This window comes from Myotis brandtii, unplaced genomic scaffold, assembly GCF_000412655.1.
Source record: "Myotis brandtii unplaced genomic scaffold, ASM41265v1 scaffold244, whole genome shotgun sequence".
In the NCBI taxonomy this organism is placed as follows: domain Eukaryota; kingdom Metazoa; phylum Chordata; class Mammalia; order Chiroptera; family Vespertilionidae; genus Myotis; species Myotis brandtii.
In genome coordinates, this window is record NW_005359225.1 from 3,260,749 (window position 1) to 3,284,657 (window position 23,909).

Consider the following 23,909-nt stretch of genomic DNA (forward strand, 5'->3'; position numbering starts at 1 on the left):
ATCTATACTCAGACTTCATAGAGAAGCAACAATATGCTAACCAAGTTACTCTTTACAGCTCACCAGTCTCTCTGTGTTTGTTTAATAGGCAGAAAACCAAGGAAATGGACTGATGGAGCACCACTTTGAGCTCCACGTAGACAAGGTTAAAGGGCTGGTCCCTCTTCAGGCCACAGTCTGGGGAGAAGCAGATTGTTATGTTCAGTACTACTTTCCAGTTCAAGACTCACAATCCAGTGTGTTAAAAGGACCCGAGTTCCTTGAAAATGGTAGGTGGGGGAGATTAGGCCTTCTCATTCTTGTTTAATTCTTTTACTGGATATACTTAGGAATTTTTTTTTCCTGAGTGAATTTTGTGTTCCTCAAAAATTAGTCTTACCTGGGCAATACAGGAGATAGGCTAAGTGTTTATTTTACTTTTCTTAAAAATTTTTTGGTAACTTTTCATTTTGATTTGGCTTCAAATTTATGGAAAAGTTGTGAAAATAGTACAAAGAACTTCTGTGTACCCTTTCTAGATCCATCAAATTATTTATATTTTGTCCCATATTATATGATTTGCATGCCTACTCATTCTTTTTTTTTTTAATGTTTTTATTGATTTCCAAGAGAAGGAGAGAGATAGAAACATTGATGGGAGAGAAACATCAATCAGCTGCCTTCTGCACATCCCCTACTGGGGATCAGACTAGCAACCAGGGCATGTGCCCTGACCAGGAATCGAACCAGTGACCTCCTGGTTCATGGGTCAACACTCAACCACTGAGCCACACCAGCCAGGCAGCCTACTCAATCTTATCATCTATAAACATACAATTGATCCTCATTGTCCATGGAACTTAGGTTCTATAATGTCTTTAAGAACACCAATTTAAAAAATACTGAACCATTGCTCCTGGGGGAAATATGTACATATATATACTTCACATAGATCATAATCTTCTTTTAAATTTTATTTTCAATTATAGTTTACATTCAGTATTATTTTGTTTTAGTTTCAGGTGTACAGCATAGTAGATCATAATCTTAAAGCCTAAAAACAACTTATTCTGGTCGATTCTATTTTCCGTATTTTACAATAGAGAAAACAAAGTTCAGAAGTGTGAAATGACTAAGGCCACCTCACTAACAATTGCCAAGGTTGACATCCATGCCCTATCCACTGGCCCCACAGTTTCTTGCATTACACTGCACTATCTCCTACCGTATCTATCTTGTCATTTCTGAGAGCTAAAATAAGGAAGCAGGGTATTGCTTTTTTTTATCTCATCTTGAAATGAGCAAGTCTGGTGACTCAACCTTTTTTGCCATTCTGAGCATGTCAGAAATAACTGGGGAAGCACTACCAGTGTTGGTTTTCGGGTTTAAATAACAGAGTTGTACCCTAAATATATAAAGAACTTTACAAATCAATAATAGAAAGACAATCCAATTAAAAATAGGCAAAGATCTCAAAACATTTCTCCAAATTCATATAAATGGTCAACAAGCACATGAAAAGATACTCAACATCATTAGTCATTTGAGGAATAGAAATCAAAACCACCACAAGATACCACTAAGATGGCTATAATTTTAAAAAAAGAAGGAGCCCTAGCCGCTTTGGCTCAGTGGCTAGAGCGTCGGCCTGCGGACTAAAGGGTCCCAGGTTCAGTTCTGGCCAAGGGCACATGCTGGGGTTGCAGGCTTGATCCCCCCCATTGGGAGGCATGCAGGAGGCAGCTAATCAATGATTCTCTCTCATCGTTGATGTTTCTATCTCTTTATCCCTCTCCCTTCCTCTCTGAAATCAATAAAAATATTTTTTTTAATTTTTTTTAAAAAAGACTAATCAGTGTTGGTGAAGATGTGGAGAAAGGAAACCCTCATTCATTGTCCACCAACAAAGGGATCTTTTACTTCTGTATTATGATGAGATCTTAGGCACCATAACTATTAGGGACATGGACCTTGATAGGATTACAGTCTGGAGATAATAGATTCTGGCTCCAGGTCTGTGACCTTCAGGTTCACCATGTAACCCAAGGTGTTCATTCATATCCTCATCTATGAAGTAGGAGTAATAATACCTGATTTGTTTTCTTTATAGGAATATTGTGAGGATAAAATTGAATAATATTGGACATTAACATAGTCATACTACATATAAAACACTAAATGATGTGTTGATTATTCTGAATTGCTTTTCTTTTCCAAAGGAATCACTCTGAAGCCTTTCAGATCTGCAACCACACTCTGTGTTCCAGATCCCATCTTTAATAGTCAGCATCATCACTCTCTCCTGTTGCCAACAGAAGTTCCAGTGCAAAGGCTCCTACTCAGTGCCTTCTCTGCACAAGCACTTGTGCCCGGAGGTGGAGTCCACTTTGAAATCTGGTGCAGGTAGTGTGGAGAACCCAATCCTGTGCTTACGAAGGAAATACACAAGCATAGAGCATCCTTCCCATAACTAGTCTAGGTTGAATTATAAGGAAGCTAAGCAATCCCTTCTGCCGTGTTTTATATTATTTTTGTTTGTTAATGATTTTTGTCCAGATTTTATTGAAATCTATTCAGTTGTATCTTACACTTCTAACCACTACTTATAAGTGAAATTCTATCAGTTTTACCTCCTGTTCTCTCAAATGTATCAGTCACCTTTTTCTGATTATCTTACTGCCTTATTTAGTTCAGGCCCACATTAGATCATGCCTAAATTAATGTAATGGCTTTCTTATAATCTGTTCTTCCCACCACCAGAAGAGTATCCTTCATAAATATAAATCCACTCATGTCACACACTTTGGCAATTTCCAGAAAAAATAATGGCATTAAAACGTGTTCAAACTCCTCCCTTGCATCCCCATCCCCAAGAAGCCAACTAAAATGACTAAGAGAGTATAATTCTAAAAGGAGAGGAACCAACATCAGGAACAGAAGTAGGGAAGGGTACAGCCACTTGCCAAAACCTTTTCCTAAATAGAATCAGGTGGAGATTAGGTTTGATAACTTTGTGATCTAAGATGGGATGTTTTGAGATGAGAGTGAAATGGTGTAGGTACTAACAGATCCTCATACACCTCCAAATTTGAGGGGCTTGGGCCTAAAGACGAAGAAATTTAGACTGCTCCACCTAGAACCACTTTGCTACTGCAGGATGGATAACTTTCAGGAGTGGCTGCTCCCAAAGGTCCAAGCCAGATGCAGATACCTCAAACAGAACGCCTGTGGGAAGCTGGGCTTTATCCTGAACACAGAGTAATTTATGGGGTTCCACCTCCACGTAATAGGCAGTAAATCCGGCCAGACACAACCACAGCTGTATACCACAAATACAGGTCGGGCTCCAAAGTTGATCCCTAGAGCAGACTGAATCATTTATCTGCCTAATTCTCCCAACTGACAGCTTGTGCTTTTGTGGCTTACAGATACTATTATCCTAATGTGAGAGACCAGATGGTCGCCAAAGGAACCTTGCCATTATCGAGGATCTGTGCCATGGTAACCATGCAGCACCGTGAGGATGTGGGAATGCAGACCTTTAACCTGCCTTTAACCCCCAGGCTTGAGAATAGGAAAGAATTGAGGAACCAGTCATCAGGTAATTGAGGACTGTTTTTGTTTTTCCCTTTCAAAGTCAATATGCATAAATATCTCTTTTTCTCTAAATTAGTGTTTCTTCACATGTTGTGGTATTCACCCTTCTAAGAATCTGATTAAAACTCTGAGGCCCCTTCTCTTAGAAAAATTAGTATAGAATATACACTCCTAATTTTGCATACAGCTTTAGAAAATTTATAGTTCATACACTGTCTACATAAATGTTGCTTGTCTCATTTCACCTTTAAATTCAGCAAGTGTTTAATAAACCCTCGCAGCCTAAATCCTAAGTATTATATAGATGTACTCAGAGAATTATTATTCCAAGGCAACATAAGCAGATGTGGGATTGGTGGAATATATTTATATGAACTAGGAATTCACTGTAATAGAGGAGAAGGTTAGGATTTAAAGTTGAAAGGAATTAATTAGAATTTGAAGTTTTGAATTCTATCCTAATGGTTCCATTAGGATGACCCAACCTCCAAGTTCATAATAGATGAATAGGATTAGCCTCCTAAATTAAGTTATGGTATAAGCTTTCTGGAGAGTATCTGTGAAACAAAAGGTTTTATCTTGCCATGGTTAAGATTGAGTATTTCCTCCTGATGCTCATTGATCAGCTTGTTCTGTTGTTCCTTAAAAAAAAAAAAAAAAAGATGGTATGTGAAGGGTGTTTCAAGTGGTGGTGGCAGGAGGGTAATAGGAATATGAGTTTAAAAGAAGAAAAGCTAGAGCTCATCTCAATTCTGTAAATAACTAGGAGTTTAGGAAACCTGGATATAAGTTCTGCCTCTGATAGTTGTATAATCTTGGCAGGCAGTTGTATCTCTGAGCCATATAATCTTGAATATAAAGTATAAACAGTAACTACTATTATGTGTGTTTTTTTAAATATATTTTTTTTACTTCAGAGAGGAAGGGAGAGGGAGAAAGAGATAGAAACATCAATGTTGAGAGAGAATCATTGATTGGCTGCCTCCTGCATGCCCCACACTAGGGATAGAGCCCACAACCAGGGCATGTGTTCTGACCAGGAATTGAACCATGACCTCCTGGTTCATAGGTCGACAGTCAGCCACTGAGCCACACCAGCCGGGCTATCTTTATTAATCCTACAGTACAATAATTTAATGTGATTCTGACCATGGGCAGATCCTCTCGCTGCTAAAGACCCTTATTGTTCATTAGGATTATAGAGTTTATTCTCTTCCTTCCTTCCTAACCAGAATTTGGGGCTTGATAGAACCGAGATTCTTCCAACCCACCTTTTTATTTTGTTTTCCTTTTTCCTGATTCTTCAGGTTTACTAGATGTGGGCCTGAGGTACAGGCGTACTCCAAGGACAGCAGAGGGAGTTCTTGCTGGCCGAGCTGTCTCTATCTCAGTCCATATTATCAGAGCCTGTGGTCTGCAAGCAGCAGCCAAGTAAGTTCCCTTAAAAAGCAATTCTCAAACATTTTCCCACTGCAGTCCACAAGATTTACAATGCTCAGATACACAAACTTTCTTATGTACAATTTCCAGCTCATTAACCACAACTCTACTTTTTTTGTTGTTTTTAAAAGAAAGCATATAAGAATATAAGTGAATAAATATTTGCAAACTCTGCTATTTTTTAACTGTTATCAGCAATTTAGTTCCTCAACCTTGTCCAACAACTTTATCCTTAACCCTACTTAAGCACTTAATACCCACGGTCATCCTCTACACCCTCGAAACATGACAGGACCAGTCATTGCAACTCTTCTGTAATCTCATGTTCTGTCTCTGAATAGCAGCTTCTATTTTTCTAGTTTGTTCACCTTCAAGTCGCTTCTCAATACAGAAGTCAGTTATCCCATGAAAACTTAAGTCAGATCTTGACACATCTCTATTTATTTTATTAGACACGTCTCTATTTGAAACCCACCGATGACTTTCCATATCGGTCAAAGTAAAAGCTAGACTCCTTAAAATGGCGGTAAGGCCCCACATGATCTGACTCCATTATCTTTATGACCTCATCTCTTTTTGCTAGTCTTCCCTCTGCTTATTCCACTCTGGCCCTCTTATTGCTTCTGAACACACCAAGCTCATTTTCCTCTCAGAGCCTTTGTCTTAACTGTTTTCTCTGCCTGGAACACTTATTCTGTATATAAGCAGCTTGGCCCTCTTTTGCCTCCTTCAGGTCTTTGCTCATACGTCTCTCTACTTTGAATATTCTTCCTTTTGTCCGCTAAACAAATTTCTGTTTTCCTTTAAGACTTTGCAACTTCTTTGCAGCCTTTCTTTATGTCTTCCGACATGTAGACAGCATTGGTACTTTGTCCTTTGTCTGTTAGCGCTGTGGTGGCAGCACATATCACTCTGCTTAAGTTATTTACATACATGAGTTTTCCCCCACTAGGCTTGTGAGCTCCTCTAGTCAGAGACACTGCCTGAAGTCCTCTGTCCCCCAACCACCACATAGCGTAGTCCTAGCACATAACTGGTGCTCAGTTAGAAAGGGAACAAGGTCATACTCCTGCTGCAGACTCGTTCACTTTGGACATGAGCTAGTGCTCCTTAACTTCTTCCTGGTAACCTAGAATCAAATTGTTTGCCTTTAACTTCATGATCTCTAAATAGCTAATTGAGTTATTGCCCATGTGAGATCAGATATTGAAACAGCTAGTAAAATGTTCAGTATAATTAATATTTTTCCTCACTAAATTCTCCTAATAGACTTTTTCAATAATTGCCTGAGAACATTTTAGTGTTAGCATAAGCAATACTATGGCAGTTTTTTAATCATGTCACTTAACATTAAAACTTCTGATCATTTCCCATTGTCAGTAGCAGTGGTCTCCTAATTTGAATTGTGTATTCCTACTAATGGAAAAAAATAAAATTTAGCATACCTTCCAAATATGTGTATACTTACTGTGTATAAATTATCTGTGTGTACTACTATGTCAATATATAAATACATTATAAAATATATCAGAGTAGTAAAATTTTTATGTGTCAGATAACAAATATAGAAGTTTTAACATTTTTCCCTATGCCCATATAGTTTACCCTATGAACTCCATAGGTTATACACAATCTATTTTAAGGACTACTGGTTCGCAGGATAAGGTCCAATGTGCTTAGCTTGGCATTCAAGGCCCTTCAACATATCTTAATCTGAATCTTGGGGGGGAAAAGTAGGACTACCAAATAATCAAGAGGACTGAAAATTATTCTGGTCAAATAGTTTTTACCAGAACATTTGCAAAGCCATGAAACTTGTGTGTCTAAAGTACCTATTCTGTGTGAGACCCAGCTAAGGTCAGAATTCTTAAATATGGTGTTAAATTAACTAATTGGCAGAGAATCACTTGGATTAGATAGATACTCAGTAGATCTCAGAGAGACTCAATAATAGACGAGAAACTCAGTAGTCCCCTTCGCTGGGGACTCAGGGAAAGTCACATTGGAGACAGTTTGTTGTGAGTTCCACATTTGGTCTGTTTCATAGCTTCAATAAGGAAAAAGTCAAGAAGCCAGGCTATTCCTAACACTACATTCTTCTGATAGGTTGGGAGAGTTCCACAGGATAGGAGACAAAGCATGGTGTAATGGAAACAGAACTCCACTAGAAATTGCATCCATTGGCTTCTAGTTCCATCTCCCACTAGCTGTGCATGATATTGGGCTAGTTTATTTTCCTCTCTGAATGTCAGTTTCTTCATCTGAAAATGAAAATTTTGAACACCCCCTCCCATTTTATAAGGATTAGTGTAAAAATGAACAAATATGAAGTCATTTTATAAACTCCCAACTTTTTAAAAAATTAAATCTATTGGGGTGACATTGGTCAACATTAAACTACCAACTTCTATACCAATGTATAGGTTTTTTTGATTACTTCCATTTGTATAGATAATTAATGTTACATTTATTAGCCAGTAGAATATATTAAAATCAGAAATAAGTTTTACATGGCCTCTATTGAAGAGAGGAATTCTTGGTACTCTCAACTTATTCCTCCTTTGAATCTTCACTCTGGTATCCAGATTGCAGGTGCTCTGAAGTGAGCCTTCTCACTTGCTCAGTGGTTAGAGCGCGTGGGAGGCAAGCAATCTTTCTCTCTCCCTCTCTCTCTCTCTCTCCCCCCCCTTTCTCACTCTCCCCCTCCTCTTCTTCCCTTCCACTCTCTCTAAAAATCAATGAAAAAAATATCCTCAAAGCAAAGCCCCACTTCCTTAAACACACATTCCTTCAAATCACCTAACATGAGCCCAATGCTGTAAGTCCTTTCTGAGACCTACTTACTAAGGTGCCCCATGATTCCCACAGTGTGTGTTCAATAGTGTGTTCTCCCTATTACAGTGAGCAGTAAACCCAACTTGTTCAGTTGTAGTTGGTTCCTGGTAGCCTTTGGCTGAAGTACACTGGCCAAACAATGAAGTGTCTGTGAAGTGTCACTCTGGTGTGGATGACTGCTGTCTCTTCCCACCCCCATACACACACACTCTGAAACCAGATTACTAAGAAAGCACACTGTGGCACTGCCAAAAGCCTAGATAGAAAATACGGTTGCTTAATGTTCTTGCCTCACAGAAATGGTGGAGATGTTTTCTGAGCAGGCAAGCTGATTTTTTGTATTTCTTTCTCCTCCTGCCCACTCTTTTCCCCTACAGGGCTTTGGCTGAGCAGGAACCCTCTCTACAGTTTAGTGCCTCAGTAGGGGTCAATGCCTTTGTCACCATTCATCTCTCCTTCCTGCCCAAGGGAGAACAGCGCCAAACCCGCCCTGTGGCCTGTACCTTCTGCCCTGAGTTCTCCCATCACACCGAGTTCTCATGTAACGTAGTAACTCAGCACTGCAGTGGAGAGGCCTGTTTCCTGGCAGAGCTGTTGGAGTTTGCAGAGGTCACTTTTGCCATTTATCATGAAGATACCAAGTCAGGTGAGCACCAAATGGATCATCACAATCATAATTAAAACGGACTCTGTTTTGAATGATATGTCTTTCCTAGAAGATACATGCTGAAGTATTTAGGGATGAGGAGTTATATTCTCTGCAACTTAACTTCTGAAGGGTATAATGAAAATAAGTAGGATATGTATTGACTATGTGTGTGTGAGAGAGAGAATGTAGAGAAAGATAAATGTGTCCGGATGTTAGTGGGTAAATCTAGGTGAATTTCATTGTAATATTCTTGAAGACTTTCTATATGCCTGAATTTTTTCAAAATAAAATTATTTAAAATTACACACACACTCATCCATATATGACTAATTTAATTAAAACCATTTAAAGGGCATTTGATTGGAGCAAGATGATCTCTAATGCATCTTCTAACACTAAGATTTAGTGAGTATAAATGAAGGGTTATGTGAATATACTGTAAATATAAATTCTTTGGTCAGTAGATCCCCAAGTAATTTCTCTTTTTTGTTTGATTTGACAGCCAGTGATATAACCAGTATCCAGTCATTAAAAAAGTATCTGCTTGGAGTAGTAAAGGTTCCAACAAAAGAATTGCTAATCAAGAGGTCTGGTAAGGATCCTAGATTATCACTTTTTAATCCTACCTTTCCCATTCACTTCCCTGTAAGAGACCATCTGTCTAACTGCCATAAAATGTGCAAAAGAAAATATGATCCTGTAACACATGCTTCTGAATTCTCCCAGATACCTCAAAAGTTTTCTCAAAAGCATTTTAAACCCTAGCTGGTATTTAGAGCATAGGCCTACATACCAAAGGGTCACAGGTTTGATTCCTGCTCAGGGGCATGTACCCAGGTTGCAGGTTTGGTCCCCAGCCATGTGCAGGAGGCAACCAAGCAATGTGTCTCTCACATCAATGTCTGTCTCTCTCTTCCTCCCTCTCTCCCTCTCCCTCTCTCTCTCCCTTCCTTTTCCTCTGTTCCTCCCTCCCTCCTTCCTTCCCTTCCAACTCTCTAAAAAAACAAAGGAAACAATATCCTCAGGTGAGGATTAACAAAAAAGAAAAGAAAGGGCATTTTAAGTCTTCTCCTAATTATTTCAAAGTTTTTCTAATAAAGTAAAGAAGCTCAAAACATTGTACTGTCATCTTCCTCTAGGAAAAATAATGATAATGATACTACTAATAATAAATATGGTGATATCTATTACATTATATGGCACTTGGTAATATACTTTCTTAAATCTTGTTTAAGACTGGCAGGGGTACAGGATCTTATTCTTTTCATTTGACAGATGACAGAAAAGTTAGGCTCATAGAGGTGATTTGCAAAAACCACACAGCTAGTGAGTGGCAGTACTGGAAATCAAATTCAGATTTTCCCATTCTTTTTTTCTAAATTATCTTCATTTGGTGAAAAAGGAATAAGTACATGAGGTGAAGATACAACTACCAAGGCAGTTTGGAATTAGTGGTCCTATCCTACTTATTACTAGCCTGGTGACCTTGACAAAATGACCTTGTCCTCTGGGCCCCAGTTTTCTTAGCTCATGGATGGAGACAGTCTGTAGGTAGGAATTGATTAAATAGGATAACATTGACACATAATAAGCACTCAGTAAATGTTTTCCTTCTCTTGTCCATTTTCCTCCCTAGAGTTATATAATCTAGTTTCCAAAATTCTGTCACACAGCTCCCTGAGCAATACTCTAATAAGCAGGCACTGTGTGCCTGGCAGAGAGAAGTCTGTACAACTTAATAATAGAGTTTAACTCTCACTTCTGTCACTTACTGTTTGTGATCTAGAAAAAGTTCCTTTATCTCTCAGATCCATAGTTTCCTCATCTGAAGATTAGAAATAATAAGATCAACTTTGCAAGATTATTGAACCAGTCAATGAAATTATACATGTAAAGGATCTTGGCACATAGGAAACCTCAGTTTCTCTCCTGAAACTTACTACAGAGTTTGTCAGGCAATAGGCACCATCTGGGAAATTTCATATTTACAAATTAGATTTAACCCCTTGGAAATAAACCTTTTAGACAGTTTGGGATATATCTTTGTCTTTGTTTTCATAGTTATTCTAAACTGAACTTTCTATTTTCTTTCCTCCTGCCAATAATCTCAATTATTGAATCACAGAGCAACAGGAACCATCTAATCTAGCAGTTTTTAATTGCTGGAACGGTGTAAAATTAGTGTGTGTATGTGCATTTGTATGATTTTCTGGGGGTAGCCAAAGGGATCTGTAACCAAAAAATGTTAAGAACCACTAGGTTGTGGGGAAATTAATAACCAGAAGGAAGAAGGTACTAAAGCTAAGGCCGTAAGTTCTTAGACTGACAAAGCCTAAAGGAGTCTTAGAGATCAACATATTTAGCGTCCTCAGTGTACGGATGAAAACTAGGAAGGCTCAGAAAAATTAAAGGCCTTTTCCAAAAGTCACAAAGCCATAAGTGATCTTTGGCAAATTAATTTCAATAAGTCTAAATTTTCTCATCTATAAAGTATAATTAATGAAACCTTTCTCATAAAATTGTTGTGAATATTATTATACCAATCCACAGTCTGTTTTATATAATTGTGAAATCCAAAAAGCTTCGAAATCAAGTTTTTTATTAACTCATTAAACTGCAAATCTGACCTCAACTGACAGACTAGTCTTTATTTATGACTTACGCAGCTGCCTGATTATATGAAGTTTTATTAGAACACATAATGCCCAATATTTACATATTGTGTATGGCCACTTTACACAACAACAAGGTAGCTGAGCAGTTGAAACAGACCATATGGCCCAAAGTCTAAAATATTTAGTCTGGCTTTTTGCAGAATAAGTTTACCAACCCTGACTTACATGACCACTGACCATTACATAATATTTTGTTTATGTACCATATTATCTTTCTAAAATATGAAAAATTCTAAATTCAGAAACAAATCTGGCCCTAAGGGTTTCAGATAAGATATTGTAAACCTATAGTAGGTGGAATGTAGACTGGAACCAGTTAGACCGGGGTTCAAATACTAGCTCTACCACTTGGTAGCTATAACAACTTGGACAGGTCTCTGGGTTTCCATTTTTTCTTCTACAAAATTGGGATTCTTATCCTAGTCAATCCTCAGAATTTCACAGGGTTATCAGGAGAATGAAATGAAGTAATATATATATAAAACTAGGGGAATTTCTGACACATAGTAAATACTCAATAGAGAAGCTGTTATTATTTTGAAATCTAATTCCTGGTCCTTGGTATATGTTCACTAAGTGGCAGTTCCCTGGAACTAGACCCCAAATCTCCTGATTGCTTGTCCCTTGCCTTTTTCATTATATTATCCTATAGCCTATATAATAAAAGGCTAATATGCAAATTGCCCCCTCAGGAGTTCAACCAATCAGGAGTTCAACCACTTGTTATGATGTGCGCTGACCACCAGGGAGCGGCATGGAATGAAGGAAGGCCCCGGCTGGCAGCCGGAAGGCCCCCATCGGCCCTGATTGCTGGCCAGTCTAAGAACCCTACCCATGCATGAATTTCATGCACCGGGCATCTAGTAACATCATAACATTTCAGGTCTTGTGTAGTACTTCTCTTTGAAAGCTTTTCTAAAACCATTATCATTTAATAATCATAACAACTTTGTCTGGTAGGCAAGATCAGCAGTAATTTTCCCATTTGTCAGGTAAGGAAAACAACGCTGAGAGAAATAAATGGCTTACCCAGATTGACCACTAGTTTTGGGCTGAGCCAAGCAGAGAATTTAGATCTTTCAACTTCTAGACTTTGGTCTTCAACCTGTTCTCATTGCCTTTCAGTGGTCAGATGAAACAAACTACAATGCACTGTTCAGTATATGTTTTCTGTTCTATCTTGGGCTAGGGCAGTGGTCAGCAAACTCATTAGTCAACAGAGCCAAATATCAACAGTACAACGATTGAAATTTCTTTTGAGAGCCAAATTTTTTAAACTTAAACTATATAGGTAGGTACATTGTTACTAATTTAATTAGGGTACTCCTAAGGCTTAGGAAGAGCCACACTCAAGGGGCCAAAGAGCCGCAGTTTGCCGACCACGGGGCTAGGGTGAAGGTGGCTCTGGGGTGGATAATGGGTAAGTCTTTGTACTTTTAAGACAATAATTGAAAATGTTTTCTCCCATAAGGGATCACAGGATGGTATCCTATTGTTTTACCAGAAGATGGGGCCATGCCTCATGGCTTGGAGCTCATGCAGAAGATTGTGGGTGGTCTGGAGCTTTCAGTTTCCTTCACCCATCCTGGAGACAGAGAACGGGTGTTGGAAGCTGCTGAACTATTGGGCTGGAGCTTTGAGAATAACCTGAAGGATCTTGTCAAGATAGATGAGGAGGAGCCAGCCACTATCACCATCTCCACACCAAGGCTCTGGCTGCCCCTCCATTGCGTGCTGCTTGCTGGCCAGAAGCACATTCATAAGAGCACATATTGCTACCTCCGCTACAAGCTGTATGATCATGAATGCTTTTGGACTCCTCTCAAGAAACCTAAGGAATCTACAAACCAAAAGCAGGTCATAGTTACTTTTAAGGCATCCAAAAAAGCAGAAATCTTTAGGGGCCCGTCACTGCTTTGGTACTTCAGGGAGGAGAGATTAGAGATCCAAGTGTGGCGGGCTTATGGCAATGAAAATGTGGAGAGGCCCCACAATACGGACAGCTGGATTGGCTCAGCCTATGTGGACCTGTCCAGACTTGGGGAGAGGACAGCACGGACACTAACTATCAGTGGTAAGTTAAGAACCAGCCTCAGCTCTTGTGGTTTGAGCACCTGCTCTATGACAAGCACTATGTGACATACCCTCTCAGACATTTTATTTGATCCAGCAATCCTGTGAGGTAGGTATTAGGCCCATTTTATAGTCATGAAAATGGAGGCTCACAGAGGTTGGGTAACTGCCCAGGATCATAGGAAATGTTCTTTCCGTTATTGTGTGCTGAAGATTAATAGTAACTTAGTGATGTTTCTCATAACTAAAGAGATTCCAAAAAGAGGTTTGCTGGCTGCTTTAAAAAGAGCATTATCTCCTGACAATCTACCTTCATTGAATCACCACAGCTCTAAGAACTGGCTCTGAACTTAGTAATTTTAGAGTACATCCAAATGTATCAGATTTTTGCACCTAACGTACTGCCTACAACATTGTAAGCACTCAGTTAATATGTATGACGTAATGAGTAAATTTAGGGGACTACCTGTAATCAATCACTTGTGTAAGAACTTATATGATAATCTAGAATCCTAGTTTTTTAAATAGACTGAAAAGCATACCTGCTAATGAAACTAGGATATCCTTTCTCTCTGGTCAGCAGATTTTGAAATCATAAAGAAAATCAATATAGTACATTGGTTCACAGGCAGAAAGGAAAAAGGTAACATTTTACAAGTGGCATTATGTGCTGGGTACTTTCCTTTCAAACATTTGTTCAATACATGATACATGTACTTGGCCCTGGGAACTCAGATGAGTAGGAAATAATGCTGACCTCAATAGAGTAGTAAATACACAATTACAGTGAAGCATACAAACTATGAAGAAGGTTTTCTCAGTGGTGCTAAGGGAGCACAGGGGTTCAGCATCTCTTTAGTTCAAGGACAACATCTCAGGGAAAAAGACCCAAGTTTCAAAGAATTTAAGAATAAGCCAAGAAAAGTGGGAAACAAGGGTGTTTTAAAGGGGTGTGTGGAGACACAGAGGCCTGAAGCAGTTTGATACATTTTAGGCACTATAAGTAATTTGGTGCTGCTGAATCATAGGATACACAGGTTGGGAAATGATGGGAGATGAAACTAGAGAGGTGGGCAAGAATACGATGTTGAAGGCCTCTTCTAAGCAGAAGAGTTTGGAGAGCTATGGAAAACTATAATGGGTTCTGTATAGAAGAGTGACATAGCTTTGCATGCTAGAAAAAATAAGTCTAGCAACTATAGTGCATAATAAATGGAGATGACCAGACTAGATTTTTTACAAACATATTTATCCATCTCATATATATGTAAGGTTGTTATTTCCCTACCTAAAAATAGAAAAAGACAGGAAAGGTGCCATCTCCTCCCCTCCCCCCATAAAGACGCTTTATTGATTTTTGGAGAGAGAGAGACCGAGACCTCAATGTGAGAGCGCCAGGCATGTGCCCTGACCAGGAATCAGCTGAGCCACACCAGCCAGGGCAGGAAAGGTTCCATCTTATGCTATCTGTAAATCAGTTAACTGTATTTTCCTGAATTGAAATGAGTCTACTAAAGCAAACTTTGGGCTTCTGAAAGAAATATTAGTGCCTTATGCTTTATAAATAAAATCTCATTGAATATCCAGCAAGCCAATAAAGCTCATATCCCTGAATTTAAATCTGCCACTTATTGAAAAAGTCACCTTTGCAGGGTACTTAACCCCTCTGAGATTCTGGCACACGAAAAAACAGTCAACAAATACTAATTTCTTACTTTCTTGCCTCCTCTGCCACTGCCTCCTACTTCCCTTCCAAATGGTCTCCAGGTCTACTGCCAAAACGTATTTAGTTAGTGAAACAGGCTAAATTGAGTATCAGGGCAGCTTCCTGATGAGAAGAAGCCCTAAGAACAAGAGTCAGTGGGACATGTGGAAAAGAAGACAGGCCGCTCCTGATTTCATAAAAATCTTGGACTTGTAAGTGGCTTCAGAAGTCATCAAAGCCTAGTTGCCCCTCAGCACATGAATCCCTTCCACAACAGCTCTGCCTGTAGTCATTTGGCTTTGGCTTCAAATATAAGCTCTCACTACTTTCCATTATTGGAGATAGTGCGTGAAAAGGGGGATGGGGGGTGTTGGGGGACTTAAAAATTTTCACAATGTATAGTAACTTCACAGGTTTTTTTGCAAATTGGTATGTTGGGGCCTGTACGTCTACAAAAGGAAAGAGGGGCCACAAGCACCCTCTTTGAGCATCTCTTCCACGGTCATTGATTCCTGCTTGCTTAGGCTTATTCTCCTGTATTCTTTTGCAGGTGTGTATCCTCTATTTGGACGAAACGCTTCCAATCTCTCAGGAGCTGCCTTGCGAGTTCATGTGGTTCTTTCCTCTCTCCCCCCACACCCTGGGCCCACTCATGAGCTGGACTCTATGGACTGCAGCAGCCACAGTGAGTCTGAGCAACTCCCCAGAAGGAAGGATAAGATCCAACTCTCGGTACCACCAGACCACCAGAAGCCTCCCACCTGCACCCAGGTTCCCTGCAACAGCACCACAGCTGAAGTCTGCCCAGCCCAGGAGGGTCCTGCTGAATTGGATGGAACTTTTGCAGTCAGCATCCTGGTAGAAAGAGCAATGCACTTAAGCTTGAAAGGTATGCTCTACTCACTTATCCAGAAACATGTATCTTATTCCTCAGGCTGTGGTCATATCTTCACAGATCTTTCAAATCATGGCAGCATCTGCAAGAACTGTTAACCATCTTAATCAATAATTATTATATTTTTCAAGCCTAAAGCTTAAGCAACCTGAAAGCCTTTCCAAATGTAAGTGGACCTTGTCAGTTATCCTAATTTTGCATATCATAAATGTCCCAGTCCAGAAACCTGAGTATCAGCTTAAATACTTTTCCTTAGTTACCATCAAATTATAAGATTCATTAAATTGTTCTCTGACTTAATTTTTCTCGTAGATCTCTTCCTTCTTTTCCATTGCTACCAACTCAGGCCTTCACTGTACACCGAGGGCAAGACTTTTTTTTGGTTTTGTTTTGTTTGGTTTTTGGTTTTGTTAATCCTCACCTGAGGATATTTTTCCATTGATTTTTTTAAAATATATTTTTATTGATTCCAAAGAGGAAGGGAAAGGAGTAGATAGAAACATCAGTGATGAGAGAGAATCATTGATCGGCTGCCTCCTCCATACCCCCCTACTGAGGATGAGCCCTCAACCCAGGCATGTGCCCTTGACTGGAATCAAACCTGGGACCCTTCAGTCCGCAGACCGACACTCTATCCACTGAGTATCCACTAGGGCTCCATTGATTTTTAGAGAGAGTGGAAAGGAGGGAGGGTGAGAGAGAGAGAGAAAGACATCAATTGGTTGCCTCCCCAAGACATCCCTACTGGGACTGGGGAACAAACCTGCAACCCAGGGAAATACCCTTGACCAGGAATAAAACTATTCGACCCTTCAGTGCTCTACCACTGAGTGACACAAGCCAGGGCAGGCCAAGGTTTTTAACACTGGATTCATAAAACCCCCAAGGGAGCCAGGATAAAAATCAGGGTTGGTGAACTTGGATAGGAAAATAATTACACATCTTACTTTTATTAGTCTCTAACTCAGTGATTTTCAACAGGGGTTCTGGGATGAAGAGTGATCCCAAATGTAAGCCAGCAAAATCTTATTCAGTTTTTCTTGACCAGATCCATGTTGGAAAGTTAGAGTGAAGTTCCTCGCTTTTCTAATAAGTTAAAAGTAATTTATTTTGTATAGTGCTGTACAATTAAGAAAATACTTTATCGTGATTATTTTCCTAACAACTACATGAAGTAGGTCATTTTCATTCTCTTTTATACTTGGCCTGGTGCACGAATTCATGCACCAGTGGGGTCCCTCAGCCTGGCCTGCGAAATCAGGCTGAAACCGGCTCTCCGACATTCCCCAAGGGGTCCTGGGTTGTGAGAGGGCGCAGGCCAGGCCAAGGGACCCCACCGGTGTACGATCGTGGCCAGGGAGAGACACGGGATGTTGGCCAGCCAGGTAGGGACTGCGAGAGGGCTCCAGGGCATGTCTAGCCCTTCTCGCTCAGTCCCGATTGGCCGGACCCCAGCAGCAAGCTAACCTACCAGTCAGGGTGTCTGCCCCCTGGTGGTCAGTGCACGTCATAGCGACCGGTTGACTGTCTGCCCCCTGGTGGTCAGTGCTCATCATAGCAAGCGGTTGAGCGGCCTTAGCATATCATTAGCATATTACACTTTGAATGGTTGAATGGCTGACTGGTTGACTGGACACTTAGCATATTAGGCTTTTATTATATAGGATACTGAAAATGTAAATGTGTCTCTCCACTAGACTGTTTGTTCCTTGGGGACAAGTACTGTATGTTATTTCTGTATTCCAGAAATTCCTTGATCTTCATGATGTAGCTAAGCAAACGTAATGCCCTCTTATTTGTGAATATGATACTTAACACCTCTCTCATTTCTGGCATGAGTTAAGTCACTTGTTATTTGACCTATTTCTGTTAGCCAGGTCAGAATAAGCATCAGAGTGGGCATCTGACTTTCAGACATCTCTCTTGGATCCCGATTCCCACCCATGCAGTGATAAACCTGTGTAGTCCTTCCCCCCACAACATTTATATGTCAGGCACTGTGCTGATCCCTGAGAGTACAGCCCTGCCCATCATCCCTCTGAAATGTGCCTTCCAAATTATGATGTAATAGAAAGAGTTCTGGAATGAGAATCAGAAGATGGAGTTCTGCCCTAGCTGGTTTGGCTCAGCAGATAGAGTGTCGGCCTGCGGACTAAAGGGTCCTGGGTTCGATTGCGGTCAAGGGCACATGCCCAGGTTGCAGGCTTGATCCCCAGTAGGGGGTGTGCAGGAGGCAGCCAATCAATGATTCTCTCTCATCATTGATGTTTCTATCCATCTCTCCTCTCCCTTTTCTGAAATAATAAAAATATATGTTAAGAAATTTTTTTAAAAAAGAAGATGGAGTTCTGGCTATAGCTGAGCCATTAACTTGGTTGCTTTGGGCAAAGCCATTTCTCTTTTCCTGAACTGTAAAATGTGATCATCATACAAGATCATTGCTAAGATTGTCTTCAGAGTACAGCAGAACCTAGAAGTCATGCCTCTCAGAATTGCAATTGGTCCTCTCTGCTGATATCTCTCAGAATTTTCCTGAGCAGATGTTGCTGTCTTCTGCTGGTATGCACTACAAGCAGACAAGGTAGTTTCTCTCTTCCAACCCTGGCAACCATCTATAGACAAAGAGCAGTGGAAATCTTTAGACCTTTAATAAGGGCCTTGGGCCTACTCTGCAATCTGGGAGCTCTCATTCTGGTAAGGGAAGCACAGACACAAAGATCATAATAGACTACTGTGGGAACTGCCAGTATAGAGGCAGGTTATCTTTCCCTAGCTGTGAAGATTTATGACATTTCATTAAAAGGAATTGGTTGAGTAGCTTGAAATCTCTAAGGAACTTGGGGGGAGGTATGAAAGCTATGTCAGGGAGAGTCCAGTTATAGGAAACTTACTCCAGACATTTTAGACAATAAGTGTACAATATAGAATTTTAAGGTACTTCAAGTCATTGGAATAGCTAGAGGAGTGGGTTTTAGGCAAAGCTTAACCACTAGATCTTTTAAGTTCAGAATAGTATGCCAAAACTCATCATCACTATTACCACAGGGACTCTGAGCACCCAGCAACCAAACCCTGGAACAGAAAATTCAATGTCACCCTTGCTAATAGGAAAAGCAGAAGGAAAAGAAAGATGTCTTCTGCCTCATATCTGCCTTCCAAATCTGTTGTAATAGTGTCTAATTGCAAGAAGCCAATTTTCATCCATACTCTAGCTGCAAAAGAGTCTGGAAAATGTAGTTGTTCCCCTTTCAGTCTTTACAGTAAAGGAATACAATACAGTAAAAGTAGGTGGGGGTGGATGCTGACTGAGCATGTCAGTCCATATAAATACTGTTCAGTTTCACTAAAATAAAACCTTTAAGAAGATAACTCACTAGATAAAGGTACTATTGTGCCATTCTATGCATTTTCTATTTTTAATGATGGGTATTATATTAGTGATTTTCATTAACTGTTTTTTGCTTATTACCATTTTATTAGAATCTTCTTTCCTGCTCTTTCAAGAATATGCTTGAAAACTGGTTTTGTCATGGTGTAAGCCAGTGGTTTTTGTTTTACTTTGTTCCCCATATAGTTCTCCTCTGTATCTTTAGTGACTTTCTGATTCTAAAGCTTTTCTCCCTCCAGGTTCAGCCTTTCTCCAGGTTCTGCTTTGTTGGCAACCCTTACACATGCCTCAGCTCCCTCCTGCCTCGCAGGCACCACCAGATTTCACTTCCAGGGCTAGCATTCCTCTTCCTTCTTGTCAGTTCTCTTTCCCCAGGCCTCCTTACAAAATCTCCACTCCCTTTCTCTCCTTATCACCCATTTTCTTTCTTTATTACTTATCTCCTGTAAGACAGTCTAAAAGTAATGCCATCTGGTCTGGTTGTGTGCTCCGAGGTGTTAGAAGTTATGAGATTAAATAACATAATATATCAATTTTTTACCAGGAGTTGGGGGGAAAATTGTTTTTAGTTTAAACAAATCTACACTAATAAAAGAGAAACATGGTAATTAGCGTACGACCGCTACCCTTCCCATTGGCTAATCAGCGTATCCTTATGCAAATTAACTGTCAGCCAAGATGGCGGCCGGCAGCCATGCACTGAAGCGAGCAGGGAGGCTTGCTTGCTCCAGTGACTGTGGACTCCAACATCCCCCGCCTGACTTGCCGGCTTCTCAACTGCAACTCTAAGCAACTATGTACTATGTTGCAAATAAGAAGCTAAACAAAACCCCAGAAACCGGTTTTCAGCCAGCCGGGTTCAGCCAGCCGGCCGCAACATTGTATTGATGTTTTCAGCAGCGAGGCCTCAGAGCTAAAGCTGGCCCAGAATAAAAAAAAGAAAAAGAAAAAAAAGGAGCGGTTGGGAGCTTCAGTCACCCGCTTTAGGAAAACAGCCCTCAGCCCCTCACCCAGACTGGCCAGGCACCCCAGTGGGGACCCCCACCCTGATCCAGGACACCCTGCAGGGCAAACCAGCCAGCCCCTACCCATGCACCAGGCCTCTATCCTTTATAGTAAAAGGGTAATATGCCTCCCAGCACCGGGATCAGCAGAGCAGCGAGGCTCTCGGCACCGGGATCAGCGTGACAGGGGGCAGCGCCCAAACCCCCTGATCAGCCCTGCTCTGTGCCTGATAGGGGGGAGCTCCCCAATCCCCTGATCGCCCTGCGGCTCTGTGTTTGACAGGGTGCAGCGCACCAACCCCCTGATCGGCCCTGCTCTGTGTGTGACAGGGTAGAGCCATAACCTCTCCATCGGCCCTGCCTTGAGTGTGACAGGGGGCGGTGCCCCAACCCCCCAATCGGCCCTACCCTGAGCATGACTGAGGATGGCATCGCAACCTCCCAATCCGCCCTGCTCTGTGCATGACAGGGAGTGGCGCCCCAACTCCCCAATCGGCCCTGCTCTGAGCCTGACCAGGGGCTGCACTTAGGGATTGGGCCTGCCCTCTGCCACCTGGGAGCAGGCCTAAGCCAGCAGGTCGTTATCTCCCGAGGGGTCCCAGACTGCGAGAGGGCACAGGCCGGGCTGGGGGACCCCCCTCCCCTCCGAGTGCACAAATTTTTGTGCACCGGGCCTCTAGTCCTATATAATAAAAGTGTAATATGCAAATCGACCGAACTGCAGAACGACGGGTTGCTATGATGCGTACTGACTCCCCACTGGGGGAGCGCCGCTTAGCCAGAAGCCGGGCTCATGGCTGGCAAATCCAGCAGCAGTGGTGGGAGCCTCTCACATCTCCAAGGCAGTGCTAAGGAGCAGCAAGCCGGGCTCACGGCTGGCAAGCACAGTGGTGGTGGCAGGAGCCTCTCCTGCCTCCTCTGCAGGCGGGCAGTAAGGAGCGAGGGGTCCCGGAATGCGAGAGGGATGTCTGACTGCCAGCTTAGACCTGATCCCCCCAGCCGGGCACAGGCCGGACTGAGGGACACACACACACCACCCCTCCCCACCCCCAGTGCACGAATCTCATGCACCAGGCCTCTAGTAGAGCTGTATTATGGAAGATAACATAAAAGCCTCATGGATTTTTAGGTTAAGTACAAGCCTCCTAGTAGATATGCTTATTGTTGCTCTTTAAAGGCAACAGAAACCCCAATACTTTAAAGAGTTTAGTGTTTACTTTTCTCTGGATTATTATTACTTTGGTAGAAAAGTTTGAAAAGAATTGGTCTACTCTGATGGAAATACTTTTGGTTGAGGAAAATACATCAAAGTAAAGTGGCAGGTACTTCTCTTTCCCTAAAAGAAAGCTGAAGTTGGAGAAATCTAACTGAGGGTATAAAGTTCAGTGATTCTGCCTAGAGAGTTGAGAGGCTTCTGAGAGTAGATGGTGGTTGAGCCCTTTTAATGGCTACTTATTAAATGTTACACTGCTGATGGAGGAGAGTAAAATCAGCAATTCCTGACCATGGCTTGTTCATCAGTTTGCTTTCTGTCACAGGATAGCCTGAGGTCTTTGGAAGAGTAGTCACTGAAAGGAGCAGCCAGATAGAGAAGGAGCAGGGTGGTGCCTCAAAGATTAACTTCACCTATAAGGTGAAGTGAGAGTATGCATTTGGGGAAACCTTGAGCGAGACAGAAGACAAATTGCTTAGAATCCACATATAGAATTTGTACCTCTGGATCACATAAATAATGTTTAAAACATACTTATTTTCTCACTCTTTTTCTCTTTTCTTCCCTTCTACATTTGTAATCCTGAGATTCATAGCGTTTTAGAGCTAAGAGGGAGCTTATGTAGTACATAGAGTCTACATGGTCACTCGTATTTAGCACTGTCAAAAAGAACTTTGTACTTTAATTGAAATGTTCTATATCTTTACTGCCCAGTATGGTAACCACTAACTACATGTGGCTATTGAGCACTTGAAGTATGGCTAGAGCTACTGAGGAATTAAATTTTTAATATTATTTAATTTTCGTTAATTTAAAGTTGGACAGCTCAGTTAGACTATCTAGTATCATTAGCCATCTTCATTTTGCATTTGTTTTAAAAGAAAACAAATGACTGAGTCTCTTATGTTGGAAACCTAAAAATTTCCAGCATAGTACTCAGTGTTTTATATTCGTCAACTCTGTAGTGGAGGCATTATATTGATGTCTGGGAGCTTGGACTCTAGAGCCAGAATGCTTGAGTTCTCCTGTATAATAAGTGTGTGGCCACTTAATAAATGTTTAATCTCCTGTACCCCAGTTTTTTCATCTGTTTAATGGGAATAATAATAATAATACCTACCTCAGAGGGTTGTTGTAAAGATTAAAGGAGTTAATACATATACATGTATTAGAACAGTACCTGGCACATAAGTGATATACTATACGTGTTACCTACTATTATTTATTTTTAACGTCTTAGGAGATGTATCATATGCCCTATTTGAGGAAGCTGTGGCCTAGATAGGCCTTTGCTCAAGGTCACACAGAATATATATGACAAAGCTAATAATTGATCACCTGACGCTTAAGTTTATGACTTTTTGCAGTTCTATCTTTTGCCTCTCAATCACATATTTTCCATCATTCCATAAAGTACAAGGAGATGGGAGAAGTCATTTTTTGTCTGGGAATATTCATGAACTAAGCCTTGATAGGACAGTTTTAGTAGCAGAAAGGACACTGAAAACATTTCGGATACAGGGAATAGCTCAAGCAAAGACCCAAAGGTAGGAGATGGCTGGAATGGTCCTGCTCTTGTGCCTGTATAATGGGATGCTTCCAACAAATTCTTTCTGGTACCCTAAAGTACAGTCACTCCATTCTCTTTTATTTCAGGGAGCCCCTTGACAGAGCGGAAGGTATCAATACCCAGTTGTTGTGTATCCTTTGCAACAGCTGATGAGCCATCTCCTGTCTACACCCCAGTGGTTAAAAACACAGATTCCCCCATCTGGAATTTTCAACAGCAATCAAGGTTTGTATTTTATAATGTTCCATTAGCCTCTAGAATCTGGTTTTGTTCCAGGGGACAAACTCAGAGCAAGGAATATAACAAACACAGTAATAGTTTGCAGACCTGGGAAATGATTTTCTTATCAAGCAATTATTTAATCCTAATGCTTTTAAATTCACAGCAAAAGGTGACGGGATTAAGAAGTACAAATTGGTAGTTATAAAATAGTCATGGGGTATAAAGTACAGCATAGGGAGTATAGTCAATAATCTACACTAATAAAAGAGAAACATGAAAATTGGTGTCACTCCGCTACCCTTCCCATTGGCTAATCAGGGCGATATGCAAATTAACTGCCAGCCAAGATGGCGGCCGGCAGCCAGGCAGCTTGAAGCGAACAGGAGGCTTGCTTGCTTCAGTGACGGAGGACTCCACCGTCCCCCGCCTGCCGCTGCCAGCCTCTGAGCTTGCAGTTTGAAACATTGTTACAAATATAGAAGCTAAACAAAACCCCAGAAACCTGCTTTCAGCCAGCCGGGATCTCAGAGCTGGAGTTGAAACAGTGTTTCGATTATAGAACCCAAACAAACCAGATACCTGCTTTCAGCAGCCGAGGCCTAAGAGCTGGAGCCAAGCCTCAGAGCTAAAGCTGGCCCAGAATAAAAAAAAAAGAAAAAAAGGA

General features: G+C 41.0%; 1 protein-coding gene across 6 annotated transcripts in view; it reads left to right on the forward strand.

The window, feature by feature from the left end:
* C2CD3 (C2 calcium-dependent domain containing 3) overlaps nucleotides 1–23,909 on the forward strand; it is a 122,725-nt gene that overhangs the window by 54,866 nt on the left and 43,950 nt on the right. For all 6 annotated transcript variants that reach the window (XM_005867082.2, XM_014540429.1, XM_014540426.1 and 3 more), the window contains exons 17-25: nucleotides 89–269; nucleotides 2,199–2,382; nucleotides 3,408–3,580; nucleotides 4,884–5,007; nucleotides 8,229–8,497; nucleotides 9,003–9,092; nucleotides 12,647–13,249; nucleotides 15,504–15,842; nucleotides 23,110–23,248. In XM_005867082.2, the coding sequence (XP_005867144.1) occupies nucleotides 89–269; nucleotides 2,199–2,382; nucleotides 3,408–3,580; nucleotides 4,884–5,007; nucleotides 8,229–8,497; nucleotides 9,003–9,092; nucleotides 12,647–13,249; nucleotides 15,504–15,842; nucleotides 23,110–23,248 (2,102 nt within the window). The remainder of the gene's footprint in view (nucleotides 1–88; nucleotides 270–2,198; nucleotides 2,383–3,407; nucleotides 3,581–4,883; nucleotides 5,008–8,228; nucleotides 8,498–9,002; nucleotides 9,093–12,646; nucleotides 13,250–15,503; nucleotides 15,843–23,109; nucleotides 23,249–23,909) is intronic.